Here is an 18,228-nt window from a genome sequence, read left to right as displayed (position 1 = left end):
GGTGTGGGACTCGGCTAACCCCCAGGCAGTTCTGGAGCGTGGTCCTGAGCTCCCTTCTCTTTCTCTCTCTGCTGGCCGTCCCCACCAGGGATCCACCTTTGTCCGGTTCCCTTGGGCCTTCTATGGTAAAACCTTCTCTGGCTTTCCTGACCCTACTCTTAGTGTACCTTCCTGGTGGATGTGGTGAGGGTCGTGGCAAAGTTTGACCACGACCTCCGGTTCCTGGTTAAGGGTTACTTTTGCCTCCGCCAGCTTGGGATCCGGTGCCCTCTTCTGCCAACCCTTCACCCTTCTGGCTTAATTCTGGGATCTCAGGGTTCCCTCTTGGTCTTATGTCTCCGGGCCTTTCTTCCTCCTTCTCTCTGCTTCAGGCCTGGCCCTGGAGCTGGGCCCAGCCGGAGCCACAGCTCCCTGTCAGCCCTCTCTGGCTGAACTCTCCCTCAGCTTCTCCTGGACTCTCTGACCCTGTTCCTAAGATGGTGCCCACCATATATACTCCCTCTATGTGTGAGCCCAGGTGACCAGCACCCAATGGGCTCCTACCTCTATGCCCAGAGCCCCTCCCCTATCTGCCCCTACACTACTGGGATGTTCCTCCCCCCCTCCCACTCCAGCCAGGGACAGACGCTGTCGTACCTGCACATCTAACTGGTGGGAGTACCGTAGTTCTGTCCCCCGGAAATGGGATGAGTGTAGTGCATGCAGCTTGCTGAGCTCAGTTCCACACTCCATCCTTACCCGGGAGTGGAATACCACACCTCTGGGTCGAGGTGCAATACCCCTGTAGCAGCCAAGTCCTCAGGGTGCTACATTTGCATCAAAGAAGTTGTTTCATCTTCATTATAAAGTAAAATTGTTAAGTGCTTACAAAAACAAGTAATTTAGAAATTGACTTCCTATTTAAAATCTCCATTCTAAAGAGAAGAGATATTTTTAATTTTTTTTGCACACCTCATTGCCAAGGTTCCCAGCCACCTCTGGAGTTTCAGAATGGTCGGTAACCTAGACTAGGAGCCTGCATCGCTTGTAGGCTCTATACACTTGCAAGCACTACTCTGAAGCTGGCTAGATCACTGGATCCCATGAGCTTCAGTGCCCCTGCTTTTCTCCTATGCTGCAGAGGCAAGCAACCTGGCAGAGCGCTCAGTTTGGACCAAATGCATGGCGACACCACCAGAGATGTAACTATAGTGCAATCGCACCCGGGCCCTGGAGCCTAAAGGGGCCCTCTAACCCAGATAAGAAGACTAATACTACTAAAGATCTGAGGTAGTGGGGGGTCCTGTTGGAGATTTTGCATTGGGGTCAATGAGGTTGAAGTTACGACACTGCACATTACTGTCAATCTTCAGGAGCACACTGTATCCCGGCAAACAGGAAGCCAGACTGCAGAGGAGTGCTACGCTCCTGAAGAATGATGAGACAAACCCTTTCACTGTAGGCATCTATATATTGTGAACTTGGAAATGTATATTTGTACCATACCTATTTCCTATAGTACAGTAAAAGAATCATGGCAGCACACTTAGTATTGCACTTTTTTTTTTTGCAGGCTGTTTGCAGAACCAATGGCCATTTTTCAATCAATGTTCCAAGCTGGTTTGGTCTCCATAAGATCGTGAACCCAATGGTGAAGCGTATGTGTGAGACTGACAAATTAGTCTGCAGCAAGACGTGTCTCAATGCTGCTGATATTGCATTCGTCATTGATGGCTCCAGCAGTGTCGGCACTGGTAACTTCCGTACCGTCCTCCAGTTCATAGCAAACATTACAAGTGAGTTTGAGATCTCAGACACAGACACAAGAATTGGAGCTGTGCAGTATACATACGAGCAGAGATTGGAGTTTGGCTTTGATAAATATAGTACAAAGCAAGATCTTGTGAATGCTATCATGAGGATAGGCTACTGGAGCGGAGGCACAAGCACAGGAGCCGCCATAACATATGCATCTGAACAGCTTTTCAGTAAATCAAAGCCAAACAAAAGAAAGATCATGATCGTAATCACAGATGGACGGTCCTATGATGACGTTCGGGCACCGGCAGCAGCTGTTCATCGAAGTGGTAAATTACTTTAAGTCTTTTATTGTGCAAGTATTTTGTACATTTTATAGCCAGAAAATTGCTTTGATTATTACATACAGTACAGACCAAAAGTTTGGACACACCTTCTCATTTAAAGATTTTTCTGTATTTTCATGACTTTGAAAATTGTACATTCACACTGAAGGCCTCAAAACTATGAATTAACACATGTGGAATTATATACTTAACAAAAAAGTGTGAAACAACTGAAAATATGTCTTATGTTCTAGGTTCTTCAAAGTAGCCACCTTTTGCTTTGATGACTGCTTTGCACACTCTTGGCATTCTTTTGATGAGCTTCAAGAGGTAGTCACCGGAAATGGTCTTCCAACAATCTTGAAGGAGTTCCCAGAGATGCTTAGCACTTGTTGGCCCTTTTGCCTTCACTCTGAGGTCCAGCTCACCCCAAAAAATCTCGATTGGGTTCAGGTCTGGTGACTGTGGAGGCCAGGTCATCTGGCGTAGCACCCCATCACTCTTCCTCTTGGTCAAATAGCCCTTACACAGCCTGGAGGTGTGTTTAGGATCATTGTCCTGTTGAAAAATAAATGATGGTCCAACTAAGCGCAAACCGGATGGAATAGCATGCCGCTGCAAGATGCTGTGGTAGCCATGCTGGTTCAGTATGCCTTAAATTTTGAATAAATCCCCAACAGTGTCACCAGCAAAGCACCCCCACACCATCACACCTCCTCCTTCATGCTTCACGGTGGGAACCAGGCATGTAGAGTCCATCCGTTCACCTTTTCTGTGTCGCACAAAGACACGATGGTTGGAACCAAAGATCTCAAATTTGGACTCATCAGACCAAAGCACAGATTTCCACTGGTCTAATGTCCTTTCCTTGTGTTCTTTAGCCCAAACAAGTCTCTTCTGCGTGTTGCCTGTCCTTAGCAGTGGTTTCCTAGCAGCTATTTTACCATGAAGGCCTGCTGCACAAAGTCTCCTCTTAACAGTTGTTGTAGAGATGGGTCTGCTGCTAGAACTCTGTGTGGCATTGACCTGGTCTATAATCTGAGCTGCTGTTAACCTGCGATTTCTGAGGCTGGTGACTCAGATAAACTTATCCTCAGAAGCAGAGGTGACTCTTGGTCTTCCTTTCCTGGGGCGGTCCTCATGTGAGCCAGTTTCTTTGTAGCGCTTGATGGTTTTTGCTACTGCACTTGGGGACACATTCAAAGTTTGCCCAATTTTTCGGACTGACTGACCTTCACTTCTTAAAGTAATGATGGCCACTCGTTTTTCTTTACTTAGCTGCTTTTTTCTTGCCATACTACAAATTCTAACAGTCTATTCAGTAGGACTATCAGCTGTCTATCCACCAGACTTCTGCACAACACAACTGATGGCCCCAACCCCATTTATAAGGCAAGAAATCCCACTTATTAAACCTGACAGGGCACACCTGTGAAGTGAAAACCATTTCCGGTGACTACCTCTTGAAGCTCATCAAGAGAATGCCAAGAGTGTGCAAAGAAGTCATCAAAGCAAAAGGTGGCTACTTTGAAGAACCTAGAATATAAGACATATTTTCAGTTGTTTCACACTTTTTTGTTAAGTATATAATTCCACATGTGTTAATTCATAGTTTTGATGCCTTCAGTGTGAATGTACAATTTTCAAAGTCATGAAAATACAGAAATATCTTTAAATGAGAAGGTGTGTCCAAACTTTTGGTCTGTACTGTATGTGTAACTACTTCAGGCTTTGACTTGGCATAACACAGTGTATAGGTTTTACCTATGATGTTGCTTTCAAGAACTTGGACGCCTCTAGATACCTCTTTTTATAACCCAGCTGCATGTATTTTTGGCAAACAAATAGTTCGATTAAAAGACAAAATGGTGAAAAAATTTTAAAGTCGCTCTGGGTCACAGTATATAGGTGGCTGCAGAATGAGTTAACATTCAATCTATCAGTGAGCTTCTTTAATTTTTAACTGGTCATAAATTTGTTTGCAAGATCATTCAGAAGAGAGGTTTTATAGAACTTGCTGTCAGAATTTGGTCACTAACAGATATACAGTTGATTTATTTTGCAGACACCTAAGAAGAGGCTGCAGAAAAATTTTAATGAAACATATTAAAAATTTAGATAAAAATTCATGTATCTAAATGGGTTGTTCCTTTTGAAATATAATTTGTCCTCGTTGCATTTTGTTTATAAAAAAAAAAAATTGCGCTGTACTCAACTTCCATTAGTCCACCTGCGAGTCTCTGCCACTGCTCCCAGTATGTGACGTTGGTTGTGGGGCTAACGTCACGTTAACAGCACCACTGCCAATCAGTGAGCTGGGCAGCTCTGAGCAGGGCATTCCAGTGTAGACAGAACTTCCAGCTCCGAAGCGCTGAGCTCACTGATTGGCTGCCGCACTGTCAGTGCCGCAGTTAATCAAGATACTGGCGGCAGCAGTGGAGACTCACTGGTGGACCCGAGTAAGGTGAAAACATCATGGCTTGTTGTTGTAAAACAAAATGCTGGGGTCCTGGATTCAAACCCCCCAAGTACAACATCTGCAAGGAGTTTGTATGTTCTCCCCATGTTTGCGTGGATTTCTTCTGGGTTCTCTGGTTTCCTCCCACACTCCAAAGACATACTGATAGGGAATGTAGATTGTGAGCCCCAATGGGGACAGTGCCGATAATGTCTGTGAAATTACTGGCGCTATATAAGAAAGTAGAATAAATAAATAAAAATAAAATGCAGCGAGGGAAGAATTACAGTATGTTCGAAAGATAACAACCCTTTTAAGTAAAAAAGAAATTGCCCCCAGAGGTGTCCATGCTTATTACATTTTCAGCTGTTCTTGAGATATTAACATTTTTCTTGTCTATAGCCTGTTACCTTGGAGACCGACCACCGCTGCTACTCAACAGAACATGTACAGAGCTTACCAGCTGTTTGCTATTGAACTTGCAAGCACTGTTTTGAAGCTAGCCAGGAATTCTGGAGTGCACTCTTAGGCTGTGTGCCCATGATGCGTTTTTTAAGCGTTTCTGCAGCGGCAAAAGCGCTGCAGAAACGCTTAAAAAACGCATGGTAGAAGGCCTGCCATGTTCCCCAATGATAATTCGCATGTGCTGTGCACATGCTGCGGAAATTTCCACTGCGGGTTATCATTGCGGAAAAAAATGCAGCACTACCAATTATTTTGCGGAAGCCATTGACTTTCATTGGAACGCTTGGATTCTGCATTACTGGATCTGTACATGCGGAATCCATGCGTTTCAATGTGCGGATGGTACCCGGGTCTGGAGGACAGGAGACTCTCCTCCAGACCCGGGTACCATAGAACCTGTAAAAAGAAGAATAAAATAAAAAATAAATATTATACTTACCTTCTGATGGCCCCCGGTCTCCTTGTCTTCACTTGCCGGCAGATCGCGGTGGACTGAAGGACCTGCGCTGACGTCATTTAGTCATGTGACAGCAGGTCCTTCAGTGTAGTGTACCGCCAGCTGCCGGCAAGCCAGGACAGAGCAAATCAAGACTGCAGGGGCCATCGGAAGGTAAGTATAGATTTATTTTTTATTTTTTACCATTCTTTACGGTCACACTATATAAATCCATGCCGTTTGCATGGATTTATATAGTGTGACCAAGTTGTCAAGCACTTTCCAAGTGATGCTAAAATCGCTTGGAAAGCGCTTGTCAACCAGTATGCGGAAATGCATGTGAAGAACGATTCACATCCGCATGTCCCTGGCAGGAAAACACATGTACAATCCGCATGCGTTTTTTTCTGCCAGGGAGATGCAGAAACGCTCAGGAAAAAATCCTGAGCATTTCTGCATCGTGGGCACATAGCCTTAACCTCTATTCCTGGTCTGCTTCAGCATAGTTAGTGCTTACAATCGCAGTAGTGGTCGGTTTCCCAGGCAACGAGCAAAAATAAACAAAGAAAAAAAATTATATCTCAAGAACAGCTGCATATTTTAATAATCAGTAAATTCCAAAAGTGCTTGTTTTTTAGAAGCACTGTCCAATGGGACTAACCCTTAACCCCTTACCAACATATGACATATTAGTACGTAATCATATGTCGGCTCCCTGACTTTGATGCGGGCTCAGCAGCTGAGTCTGCTTCTCTGCCAGCAGATGATGGCTAAGCTATTCAGCAACAGCGCAAAAAAAATGTTATAAGAGGCGATCAAAACATTGTATCTACCCCAAAATGATATCAATAAAAACATAGGCTCAAGGCACAAAAAAACATGCCCTCACAGAGCCGAATCTTTTGAAAATTGAAAGGTACGGCTGTCAGAAAATGGCGACACAAGCTAAATAATTTTTTTTTTAACAAAAACTATGCATTTTTGGTATCTTTGGAGAATCATATTGCCAAGTAATTTTTACCATAAAATGAACGCTGTAAATATAAAACCCAAAAACCAACTGTAGAATTACGCTTTTTCTGATATTTCATCACACTTGGAATTTTTTTCCTGCTTTCCAGTCTATCATAAATATGATAAAATAGATGGTGTAATTCAGAAGTACAACTCATTCCGCAAAAAACAAGCACTCACACGTCTATATCGACAGAAAAATTAAAAAATTATGGCTCTTGAAATAAGGGGAGGAAAAAACGAAATAACAAAAATTGGAAAAAAGTGCCTGGTGTCGGAAGGGATTAAAGGGCTGACGGAGGAAGCAATAGGGTAGTATCCAGTAATTAAAAAATAAAACCTGTGATTTCCAGTGGAATTGATATAATTGAATCTTTTGCATTTTATTGCAGGGGTGATTGCATATGCTGTTGGCGTAGCCTGGGCAGCTCAGGATGAACTAGAATCTATGGCCACCGACCCTGATAAAGACCATTCATTTTTCGTGGATGAATTTGACAGTCTATATAAATTCGTTGGGAAGATCATTCAGAACATTTGTACAGAGTATAATTCTCAACCTCGAAATTAAGACGAGATGGCAGAGGCGGTGGCATACTGCTTGGAGAACAGGGTTTCCTTTCGGCAATCAATACACAAGAGCTAGAATGAATAATATAATTATATAGCGAGGTCGGTGTGATCGCACCATCATTCTGCGCTGAGTATTATAGCCTCTATTTACTGAGATGATGTAAAATGAACTGATAAACTGCAGCATGCGAGATGATTTGTAACATCCAGAAATGCGTAAGGACGGATATGTCAACTTCATTACGACCTAATGATGACAGCATACATGACTTTACACTGGTTTAGTCTCATCGGTAACTATAAAACAGAAGACATCCATTGTTTGTTTCATTGCAAAAAGTACAAGTTATTTTTCTATGAAATAAATCATATAATTTTGTAAAAGGGTTGTATAGGCATAAAGTATATTATTCCTTCATATAGCGCCCTCTAGTGCTGATGTTCTGAATATCACACAGAACACATCCAAGGCACAATACAGCATTTTGACTTATTGTAGTATTTCTTCGATGATGGCTTCATATTAAACACATTATGTAACAATGTAATTAACGGAGCTTTGTGAAGGCCTTGTTAGCTTGTTTCACTGCACAGTGTCATGAATTTTGGTCCTCATAGGGTCGCATGACAAGTTTTTAGAGCATTGAACAGTAGAATTACATAAAGATGTGTTAAGAGACAAATAGGATCATGTTAAATCATTGCAAGGTTTTAGATTATCTTTCTTGCCATTATTTTGTATATTGTAATAAATGTCTTTAATAAAAAGCAGAGTTTGTCAATATTACATTGTACAGTTTTGATATAGAAATATTCAGTGTAGATTTGCTATTAAACCTCATATAGCAATACTGATTTTTGAAGAATTTATTATATTTCAATGTCACATTATCAGTTATGACATAAATAAAATTATTTTTTATCCTACCTTTGCACTGAATGTCAGATTCTAAATTAAAGAAATTGTCTAGGACTGACATATTGATGAACTATCGACATCATCAGATCAAGATTTCAAATTGGGAGAGTCCAAATGTCACGGGGTCCTATTCCGGTATCACACAATCAACTGAGCGAGAGATGAGCAAACAGTCCCAAGAACCTTTATTATATGCATAGTTAGAGGTCAGCAGAGGTTCATCAAGAGGCATGGACACATTCAGGTTGCAGATGGTAACTGAACTAATTCAATTACCTGACCTTTTGTAAAGTAATTAAGACTCTAGACAATACGGGGAATACACAGAGTGATACAGAGCAACAAGACAACACTCCTAAAATCAGTAAAAATATGAACATAGACAGAATGATACCCCACACACTGTATCATACCATCACAACCCCCCCCCCCTCCTCTTAATAAGTGAGCACGCCATGAGATCTACACAGACCTCTGGCCAACTCACTTTAGTCCACATGGCCCAACTGTTGATAGTTCATTGTAGAGTGGTAGGTCGGCCTGAGGGAGTCTACGGTTCTTATTGTTGGGACAGTCTATCGGCGTTCTGGTGTTGGCTTCCCCATTTGTATTTGATGGAGAAGCTGTAGGGTTGTAAAGACAAGCTCCACCGCAGCAATCGTCCATTGTCCCCTGATAAGCGGTTCAGCGGGTTATGAGGGGGTTGTGGTCTGTCACAATTGTAAAGTCCCGAAGGTGGATGCATTTGTCTGCATGAGGAACCTGCACTTTTAGTCAAGGGAGGCCAAGACAGGAGCAGTGATGAGGGCAGTCTTTAATGCTGAAAAGGCATCCTTGCATGCAGTCGTCCACGTTACATTCATAGGCATGTTCTTGTGGGTCAGATCGGTTAGGGGCTTGACCATGGTGCTGAAATAGAAACAAATTTTCAATAGTTACAAGCAGTTCCCAAAAAAGCAAGTACCTTTTTCTTAGTCTGGAGTATACACCAGTTGTTAATGGCTTACACATTGGCAGGCTCGGGCCTTAGGGTCCCACCCCTTACTCTATGCCTGAGGTACTGCACCTGACCAATCCCCAACTGGCATTTATCAGGGCGAATGGTCAGTCTTGCAGTCAGGATACGGTCTAGCACTATGCCCAAGTGTTTAAGATGTTCCTCCCAGGTTGTGCTGAAAATGGCAATGTCATCCAAGTAAGCACAGGCAAAGTCTTGACATTATCCTAACAGTCAATCTACCAGTCCCTGGGAAGTAGCGGGGGCATTTTTCATCCCAAAGGGTATTCCCAGGAACTCAAAAAGCCCAAATGGAGTAATGAAGGCCGAGCGCTTCCGAGCGTCCTCCATTAGAGGTATCTGCCAGTACCCCTTGCTCAAGTCTAACATGATTACAAATTGGGTACTGGCTAGCCGATCCAATAGATCATCAATCCTGGGCATGGGGTAAGCGTCAGTCTTGGTAGCATTGTTTAATCTCCGGTAATTGATGCAGAACCATCCTTCTTGGAGACCAGGACGACAGGAGAGGCCCAGGAGCTGTGAAATGGCTTAATAACACCCAGTTGTTTAATATCCTCCAGTTCATTCTTTATCATGCCTTGAACAGGCTCTGGAACCCGATAGGCAGCCTGCTGGATGGGGCGTTGCCTGGAGGTTTCCACATGGTGGCTGGTGAGAGTAGTCCGCCCCGGCTTTGAGGAGAAAGCAGAAGCCCTCAGTCTTCGTACGAAGAAAATATCGTCCTTTTGTATATCCAATAAATGGGAGCCCAGGGGCACTTGTTACAGGAATCCTCCCGCTTGGGCAACCTGGAGAAGATCGGGGGGATACTTGTCCTCGATGGTATCACTAGGGGAGGGGAGGAGACATCTAGAACAGGCATAGATCGGTTGTGATTTTCTTTCAGCATGTTGATGTGGATGGTCTTCTGTTGTCAACCAGTAGGGTCCAGGGCAATGATGTAGTTAGTGTTATTAACTTTCCACGTTGCTTGAATTGCAGGGGAAGCAATAATCATGAGCACCTGTTGACCTTCCATAAATTCCCAGTTCCTGGCGTTACGGTCATACCAGGTCTTTTGTCTGTACTGGGCCATTCGCTGGTGTTATTTAGTCAAGGTAGCTAGCTGGGCGAAATGGTCCCAGAACTCTAGAACATAGGGAATTATGAGCATTCCGGTGTCTGAGATATCTCCCTCTCAGTGTTCCTTCAGAAGAGCGAGAGGCCCACGGACCTTCCAGCCAAACAGTAGTTCGAAGGGAGAGGACCCCATGGACTCTTGGGGAACCGCCCAAAGAAGAGATGTGGCAGGTATTTTTCCAAGTCATTTTCAAAGTCAGCAAAAGCCTGCAGCATGTTTTTTAGGGTTCCGTTAAAGCGTTCACATAGTCCATTGGTATGCGGGTGGTATAGGGTGGTGTGTATGGCTCGAACACCACAGGTATACCAGAGGGACCGGACCAGGTCTGACATGATCTGATAATATTTTACTGGGGAACCCTACCCAGGTAAAGATGGTAATAAGAGCCTCGGCTACCTTTACTGCTGTAATACTGGACATGGCCACAGCTTCAGGATACCAAGTGGCATAGTCCACCACTGTCAGAATGTATTTCTTCACCTACCGGCTGGGGTGGGCTAGAGGTCCTATGATGTCCACAGCTACACATTGAAATGGTTCTTCCATTATGGGTAGGGATTGCAGGGGTACCTTATGTCGAGCTCCTGGATGCCGCATTCACTGGCACACATCGCCAGGCCAGTAAATACTTTGGGTGAGCCTCTTTTCAGTCCTTTTCCTCCCTTGATGCCCAGCCAAGGGGATGTCATGGGCCAGTTGAAGTAACTGTGTCCTGTACTTCTGAGGGACAATGAGTTGCATGGTTGCCACGTCATTGATGTCCTTGACACTGACCTTTGTTACGCAATAATACAATCACTTTTCTAGGAGAAGCTATCCCTTTTATCTCTGCCCTTAGCCTAAGGGCTGCTAAGGTAGTGTCATCCTCTGTTAATTTTCAAAACTCCTCTCTATCCCACGACTCTCCCAATGTAGTAGCAGGGGACGGATTGCTTACCAGCTCTGATGGGGTTCGTGATGATTGCTTCCCGGTGAAGTCCGGATGTCGTGGTGCTTGAAGGGCCTGTAGTCGGGTGATGGCTCCCACAAAATGGCACTATAACACTATAATGTCGTTTCCAAGGAGGATATCTGCAGGAAGTCCTCCCATAACTCCCAGCATTTCCAGCAATTCCCAGCAATTCCAGCATTTTGTCCCCATAACTATAATCAAAATGCACAGAAGCTTGCTGCATATATTTGTAAGCACCCCATCCCCCCCCCCCCCCCCCCGCCAGGACAATAGGAATTCCTGGGCCCTGGTGAACTGCCTCAGGTCGAACCACACAGGGGCATTCCTAACTATCGCTCACCCCCGTGTCTCTAAATCCCAACAATTTGTATCCATCAATTAAGACAGAATGTGAGGCGTGGTTGTCATCGGCCTGCGGCTGGGTGGAGGGGCAGATATAACAGGAAGGAGCTGGGGTGCAGGAACAGACTGTGGTTTATCGTCCAGAAGCCTCCTCCATTGAGGTCCGATTGTAAGGGACTCATCGGCCGGGGCTGCAGCTCTATCCAAAAGTGCGCAGCCTGCGCTCCTGGACTCATTCCTGTATCTCTGTGGGGCACTTGGCAAGAAATTGTTCTCTAAGGAACGCCTGTATAACATTTTCCACAGTGAAGGTGTTTTCCGCTTCCAGACATCTCCAACATGCCTGGGACATCTTATGGGCATACAACCTAAATGATCCCCCCATGATGCATGAGAGGTCTCGGAACTAGGCCCTATATGAGTCTGGGGTGATAGCATGGTAATCCAGGATAGTCCGCTTTACCATGTTATAATCCTAGTTCTGCTGTGAGTCAATGGTTCGGTAAGCCTCTGCCACAATTCCATTCAGGAGTCCCACTAACAAACGCATCCAGTCAGAATGGGGCACCTCCATCACGGCACACTGCTGCTCAAAGTCCTTGAAGAACCCCTCTATATCTCCAGAAGCCTCATCAAATGGTTTGAATACAGGGGGTGATTTGTGGCATTTGGGGAGCACGGGTCATGAATGGACAGTCAGGAAATGTCAGAAGGGGTTCATTAAGAGGTATGGACACATTCAGGTTGCAGATGGTAACTTAACTAGTTCAATTATCGGACATTTTGTAAGGCAATTAAGACATGGTCTTGGGAGGAGAGGAGGTTACATGTGGGAAGATATAAAATAATTAGTTTGGAGATATATGGAGCAGACAGAATATGGGCGCCTTTGTAAGTCAATGTTGATAGTTTGAACTGGATACATTCAGGAATAGGGAGCCAATTAAGGGATTTTCAGAGGGAAGGAGGGGAGGAGAAGCGACTAGAGAGCTGGATTGGTTGGGCAGCAGAGTTGAGGATGGACTGGAGAGGTGTGAGTGTAAACTGTGAGGCCACAGAGGAGGATATTACATTAGTCAAGGTGGGAGATGATGAGGGTGTAGAATAACATTTAAGTAGAGAAAAGAAAGGATGTGACAAAAAAGATAGTGGATCTGTGTTACAAAGAAAATTTTAACCCCTTAAGGACTAAACCACTTTGTACGTTATTGAAGGAGCCTCATTTTTAAAATCTGACTAGCATCACTTTATGTGGTAATAACTCTGGAACGCTTCAACATATCCAGGTAATTCTGAGATTGACACATTGTACTTCATGTTGGTGGTAAATTTTAGTCGATATGTTTGACATTTATTTATAAAGATATCAAAAATTTAACCAAAAATTAAAAAATGTCACAATTTTAAAACTTTGAATTTTTATGCCCTGTAAGGCAGCGCTAGTCATCATGCTGGGGGACACTCGCTTCACCGGGTCAACTAAAGCATACATGCAACACCTTACCGGTATTTCACAATCCAGCAGTTTATTATTTATCATAAACTGCTCATAACCGGGTCCATCTCAGTGGCTCGCCGACATATTACACATATAATGTCCAAGAGCCTTTCCAGTGACATGAAATCCACTTGGCTCCAGATGCAGCCTTCCGCAAGGTAACAATATAAATGCCCACATCAAGCAGTGTTTTACCTTTGCCGGGTTTTAGCTGCTTCAGACTTGTTCTGCCACAGCTGTGGCTTTACGGCTTCCCAGATGGGGGTCTCCAGCCCTCGTACCTTCAAAGGCTACTGGTATGTTTTCACACCTAACATCCAGCCTCTTGCCTTCCAGGCCTCTTGCCCTCCAAGGCTACTGGCATCTCTTACACATAAGGATCCAGCCTCTGCCTTTCAGGCTTCACCAGGCTTCACACTCTCACGGTGTCCCACACACGGGGAACAGGCCTCACGCCTTTCACCCTGTCTCATTAGCACCAGGGTTTATATATCCTCCAGTGCACACACAGGACCTGTGCTCATGTCACAGTCATGTGATCAGTCATCTGAGGGGGAGGTACATGGTCAGCCAAAACACACCCTGGACCATTACAGTAATGCCGCAAGCCGCTGCATTACATATCCCCCCCAAACTTGTGGGGTTGAACACATAATATACACAATCACATTATAACCCACAGTTCACACAGAGACCATGTACTTGACAATTGCGCTGCTCAGCCCCTGGAACATTAGTCAACGACATTAGCCCATTCCTTAGGGACCTACCATCTGTCATTATCACTGACTTCGTCAACTCACATTTCCGGGTCGTACCCTTGTCAGACCTTCCCTGCTCCCAGTGGTCATTCGTAACCTTGTCAGACCTCCCCCGCTCCCAGCGGTCAGTCGTAACCTTGTCAGACCTCCCCCGCTCCCAGCGGTCATTCGTAACCTTGTCAGACCTCCCCCGCTCCCAGCGGTCCATACAGCAGTCTGACTCACACGCCCTGGTATCTAAGGTCCGGTTCGACTCCGTACTGTCCCATATGCTATTGGGTCGTTTGTATGGGCTACTCAGACCTGAGTTACTGGAGGTCTCACTACCTCTAAACCCACGCCCACTATTCTCAGGACATCTTGGAAAGTCTCTAACTTCTACTGTAGCCGTTCTATTATTTGAAGGGCCCTTTCTCTGTCTAGTCTCACAATTTCTAGACGGCTGCCATCTTCTGCTGCTCAGGCGATTCTGTCTTTCCATTCGCAGTCTGGCGAGATTCAACTGTTCTACCTCTCACAGGTAGGTCACTCGGTACTCCATCAGCATGCGTATATATGCAAGATTTTCTTCCTTTCCTACAGCGGAGAATGACACCATGCCGTCTTCATCTGGTATCCAGTCCTGACGATCACATGGACTGCTTACTTTCATCACGCCAGACTTCTTTACCATCATTTGCATGGCTTGGCCACTTCTCCCAATGAGCTTTCTCACCAGAACATGAGGCACCCGGATGACCTCTTCCCACAGACTGTGAGCTTTTCTCATAAGCTCCAGTTGTCTAACGACTTGTTCCGTCTTCAACCAGAGAAACCGCTTTGTGCGAATACATCGCCAGTGCATGTCACTTAGGATCGCCACCCTCTTCACTGTGACTTCGGTCGTGGACAGGACCACCAGCTGTTTAGTTTCTGAGGTCGAGTACACCTTACAGGCTCCCACGGCCTTCTTAAACTCTTCATGCACGGACTCACTGATGCATTCTTCTCTCAAATCCTCGGGTACATCTATGAGGCACTTGTACCGAAAGGTTTCTGTCTCACCAGTGGTTTCCAAATGATCATCTAGCTCAGGACTCAGGGGCAACTGACTTTCAGCTTCTTCACCCTGTATGCTTCCCCTGAGCTGACTCACAGCTACAAATTCAAGAATTTTCGTCTTGACCACTTCCATCTCATACTTTTCTTCTGTTAACACATTCTTAGCTCTCCTCAGGTCCACCTTCTCATGGTATAAAGGAGTAAGTGCAACTTTTTTTTCCTTTTCCTTCTCCAAGGAGGCCTCGTTCACTGAGTGATACTTTGCCAGGCGACCTTTGAGCTCGAAAACTTCTTCCTCTAGCTCCGCTACTCACCTCTCAGCAGCCCATCTCTGAGGCTCTTCCTGCTTCAACTGCTCCTTTAACAGTAGAGTTCTCTCAGACCTCCCTGTCTCCAATGCGCCCACTCGGCTCTCAACAGCCAGTCTCCCAAGCTTCTCTTGCTTCAAATGGGTTTGTAGCGACTCCTTGAGCTCCTTGATCTCGGCTCCTACATCGACCGAATCATCCGAGCTCGCATTATTCGAGTAGGTATTTGTTTCATACCTCCCATCTCCAGTGGCCAACTCCTGGCCCTGGTCTGTAGCTTCTCCGATAGACTCCTCCATCTTTGTCCGCTCAGCTTCCATCTTGCTGATTCTTTCCTTAAGGCACGTCTCTGCCCTCTGGAGATTATCACAGAAAGTCTGCATCTCCTTCACCTGAGCTTCCAGTCCTAGGGTCTTTCTGCGGAGATCATCATTTTCATCACGGGTGTCCTGCAGAGTGGTCTCAACCACTTGGCGCATGTGCTCTGCATCCGCCTTATCATCCTCTAGTTTTTCTTTAACCCTGAGGAGATCCTCATAGTCTTTCTTAATTTGTTGCAGTTCCCCACTGCGTTCACCATATTCCTTCTTGGATTCACACAGCTCCCGGTTGAACTGTTCGCGCAGTCGTTCTAGGTTTTGTTCACGCCCAGAAACTTCATCCTGCAGCGCCTCCTTCTCAAGCTTCAACTGCAAAACCTCCTCCTTGGTTTTTCGGCGGTCCTCCTTAATTTCCTGGAACATTTCCTTCCATTGGTTAATTTCCTCGTTGCTTCCCTCCAGGTCTCGCTGTAAGTTCCTCACAACCTGGTATATTTTCTGCCGTTCAGACTCCAGGCTCCGCTGGTCTGAGGACACGTTCTCTAGGTTTTCCCATAGTTGCTGCACGTCACTCTGACACTGCTGCCTGATAGGCTTCAGCTCTTGGTCATGACTGGCCACCTCCTCTTTCAGGGCTGTCAGATCCTGATCCTTCTTTCTCAGTACTGTACCGGAGGTTGCTACTGGCAACGTCACCTCCTCTTCAGCCTCTAAAGGAGGATCCACACTTGAAACAAAGGCACACAGTACTACATTTTCTTTATTTTCACTTGCAGCAAAGACTACAGGAGCAACCTTTTTGTGGCTCTTGCGCCGTCGACGATGAAAGGGGGACTTTCTCTCCTCGTCTAGCTCCTCCTGACTGAACTCTCCTTCTACTTTCGTAGTGTCACCATCAGCTACGGGGTCTATGTCACTCCCTATGGTTTTGTGGACTAACAGGTCACCTCCCACTTTGACATCAACCCCTTCTACTGGAGCTACCCCGTTATCAACGGTCAAATTGTCGTTTTTAGGCGGTGCCAACACACAACCAGAAACAAATTTTGGTTTTCTATACTCCACGCTCTTGTGAAAATCCACCCCCTCTTGAGACTCCACCCCCTTTTGGACACCCACACCTGTAGGGGGAATTTTTAAAAAAAATTAACAATAGTCTTAGGACCCAGTTCACAACATCTCTTACCACCTCCCCGGGCACTCTGGGACAATACTGGCGCCCCCAGAGAGTTCACAGCATTGTTCACTGCAGCCATTCTATATGGTGCCCACAGCTCCTGCCGTCCCTGCACCATGTCCTGTAGACGTTTCTCAAATACCTGCTGCGGTTTTAACCGGCACTTTAATCGCTCAATAGCTTCAGTTTCATTTGCTGCTCCCTTCACAGCCATCGCGGTACACTATTCACACTAGACACTTCACACCACTCTCCCCGGAAAATTTTCGTGGCCCCGCCGAGCTACAGCAAACCAGTTTTGAGTGCGAGGACAATTTTCGTAACCCCGCCGAGTTACAGCTAGATGCTTTAATTTTCGTGACCCCGCCGAGCCACAGCAAACCAGGGTTGAGTGCGAGGACAATTTTCGTAACCCCGCCGAGTTACAGCAAGATGCTTTAATCTTCGTGACCCCGCCGAGCCACAGCAAGATACTTGTATCCACACTCTTCGTCCTGTGCCGTTACCCCTAGCAACCGGGCTGCAGTTGCCCCTAGCAACCGGGCTGTAGTTGCACCTAGCAACCGGGCAGCAGTTGCTTGCATTCTCCAACCACATGTAAGGCAGCGCTAGTCATCATGCTGGGGGACACTCGCTTCACCGGGTCAACTAAAGCACACATGCAACACCTTACTGGTATTTCACAATCCAGCAGTTTATTATTTATAATAAACTGCTCATAACCGAGTCCATCTCAGTGGCTCGCCGACATATTACGCATATAATGTCCAAGAGCCTTTCCAGTGACATGAAATCCACTTGGCTCCAGATACAGCCTTCAGCAAGGTAACAATATAAATGTCCACATCAAGCAGTGTTTTACCTTTGCCGGGTTTTAGCTCCTTCCGACTTGTTCTGCCACAGCTGTGGCTTTACGGCTTCCCAGATGGGGGTCTCCAGCCCTCATACCTTCAAAGGCTACTGGTATGTTTTCACACCTAACATCCAGCCTCTGCCTTCCAGGACTCTTGCCTTCCAAGCCTCTTGCCCTCCAAGGCTACTGGCATCTCTTACACATAAGGATCCAGCCTCTGCCTTTCAGGCTTCACCAGGCTTCATACCCTCATGGTGTCCCACACATGGGGAACAGGCCACACGCCTTTCACCCTGTCTCTGTAACGGGGCTCAGGGTGGCAGTCATGGGCGAGCATCGCTTCTTTGACACCCCGGCCCGCTACAGGAAATAGTGTACTGTGTGGCTGCATATGCAACGATGCTTTGACATCTGAGATCTCCACAATCCCTGTTAATGCGCTGGGTGCAGAACTGTCCCGTTTAACCCTCTCAGTCAAGAAGCCAAACCAGCTGTTAAAAACAGTGTTCTTTTTATGCACAGTCAAACAGGTGAACTTAGAGTAACAGGTTATGCATTCTTCATCACTTGCCACACAGTACTCAGGCTCCATTCTCAGAGTTACAGTCTTCACTTTGTTTCTGGCAACAGGTACGGCACAGTAGTGAGGAGAGATCTTAAATGCCTGCATTTTCTTAGGGGTAGAGTCATACGGGTCCACATGTATCGCTATGCCCTGATTCCCTGTGTCCTTGCTTATATCAGTCCCAGGGGCCACTCGTAGAGACATGCTCCCTGTTTCAGTACCCACAGCAGGGCGATGCCTTGTCCCAAGGTCCCTTTCTCGCTGGACAGTACACTTCAGTACCCACAGCAGGGTGCTATCTCATCCCAAGGTCCCCTTTCTCGCTGGACAGTACGTTTCCTG

The 18,228-nt window shown here is 45.8% G+C and overlaps 1 protein-coding gene across 3 annotated transcripts in view; it reads left to right on the top strand.

Moving 5' to 3' along the window:
• Window positions 1–7,843, top strand: part of VIT (vitrin) — a 326,453-nt gene extending 318,610 nt beyond the window's left edge. For 2 of the 3 annotated variants that reach the window (XM_073672665.1, XM_073672664.1), the window contains exons 24-25: window positions 1,553–2,066; window positions 6,829–7,843. In XM_073672665.1, the coding sequence (XP_073528766.1) occupies window positions 1,553–2,066; window positions 6,829–7,007 (693 nt within the window). In that variant the 3' untranslated portion in view covers window positions 7,008–7,843. The remainder of the gene's footprint in view (window positions 1–1,552; window positions 2,067–6,828) is intronic. The other variant, XM_073672663.1, reaches the window with a different exon arrangement.
• Window positions 7,844–18,228: the final 10,385 nt, after the last annotated feature.

Source organism: Phyllobates terribilis, unplaced genomic scaffold, assembly GCF_046119375.1.
Source record: "Phyllobates terribilis strain yellow unplaced genomic scaffold, ASM4611937v1 Scaffold_3__8_contigs__length_932513732, whole genome shotgun sequence".
In the NCBI taxonomy this organism is placed as follows: domain Eukaryota; kingdom Metazoa; phylum Chordata; class Amphibia; order Anura; family Dendrobatidae; genus Phyllobates; species Phyllobates terribilis.
This window is presented reverse-complemented; position numbering and strand designations above follow the sequence as displayed.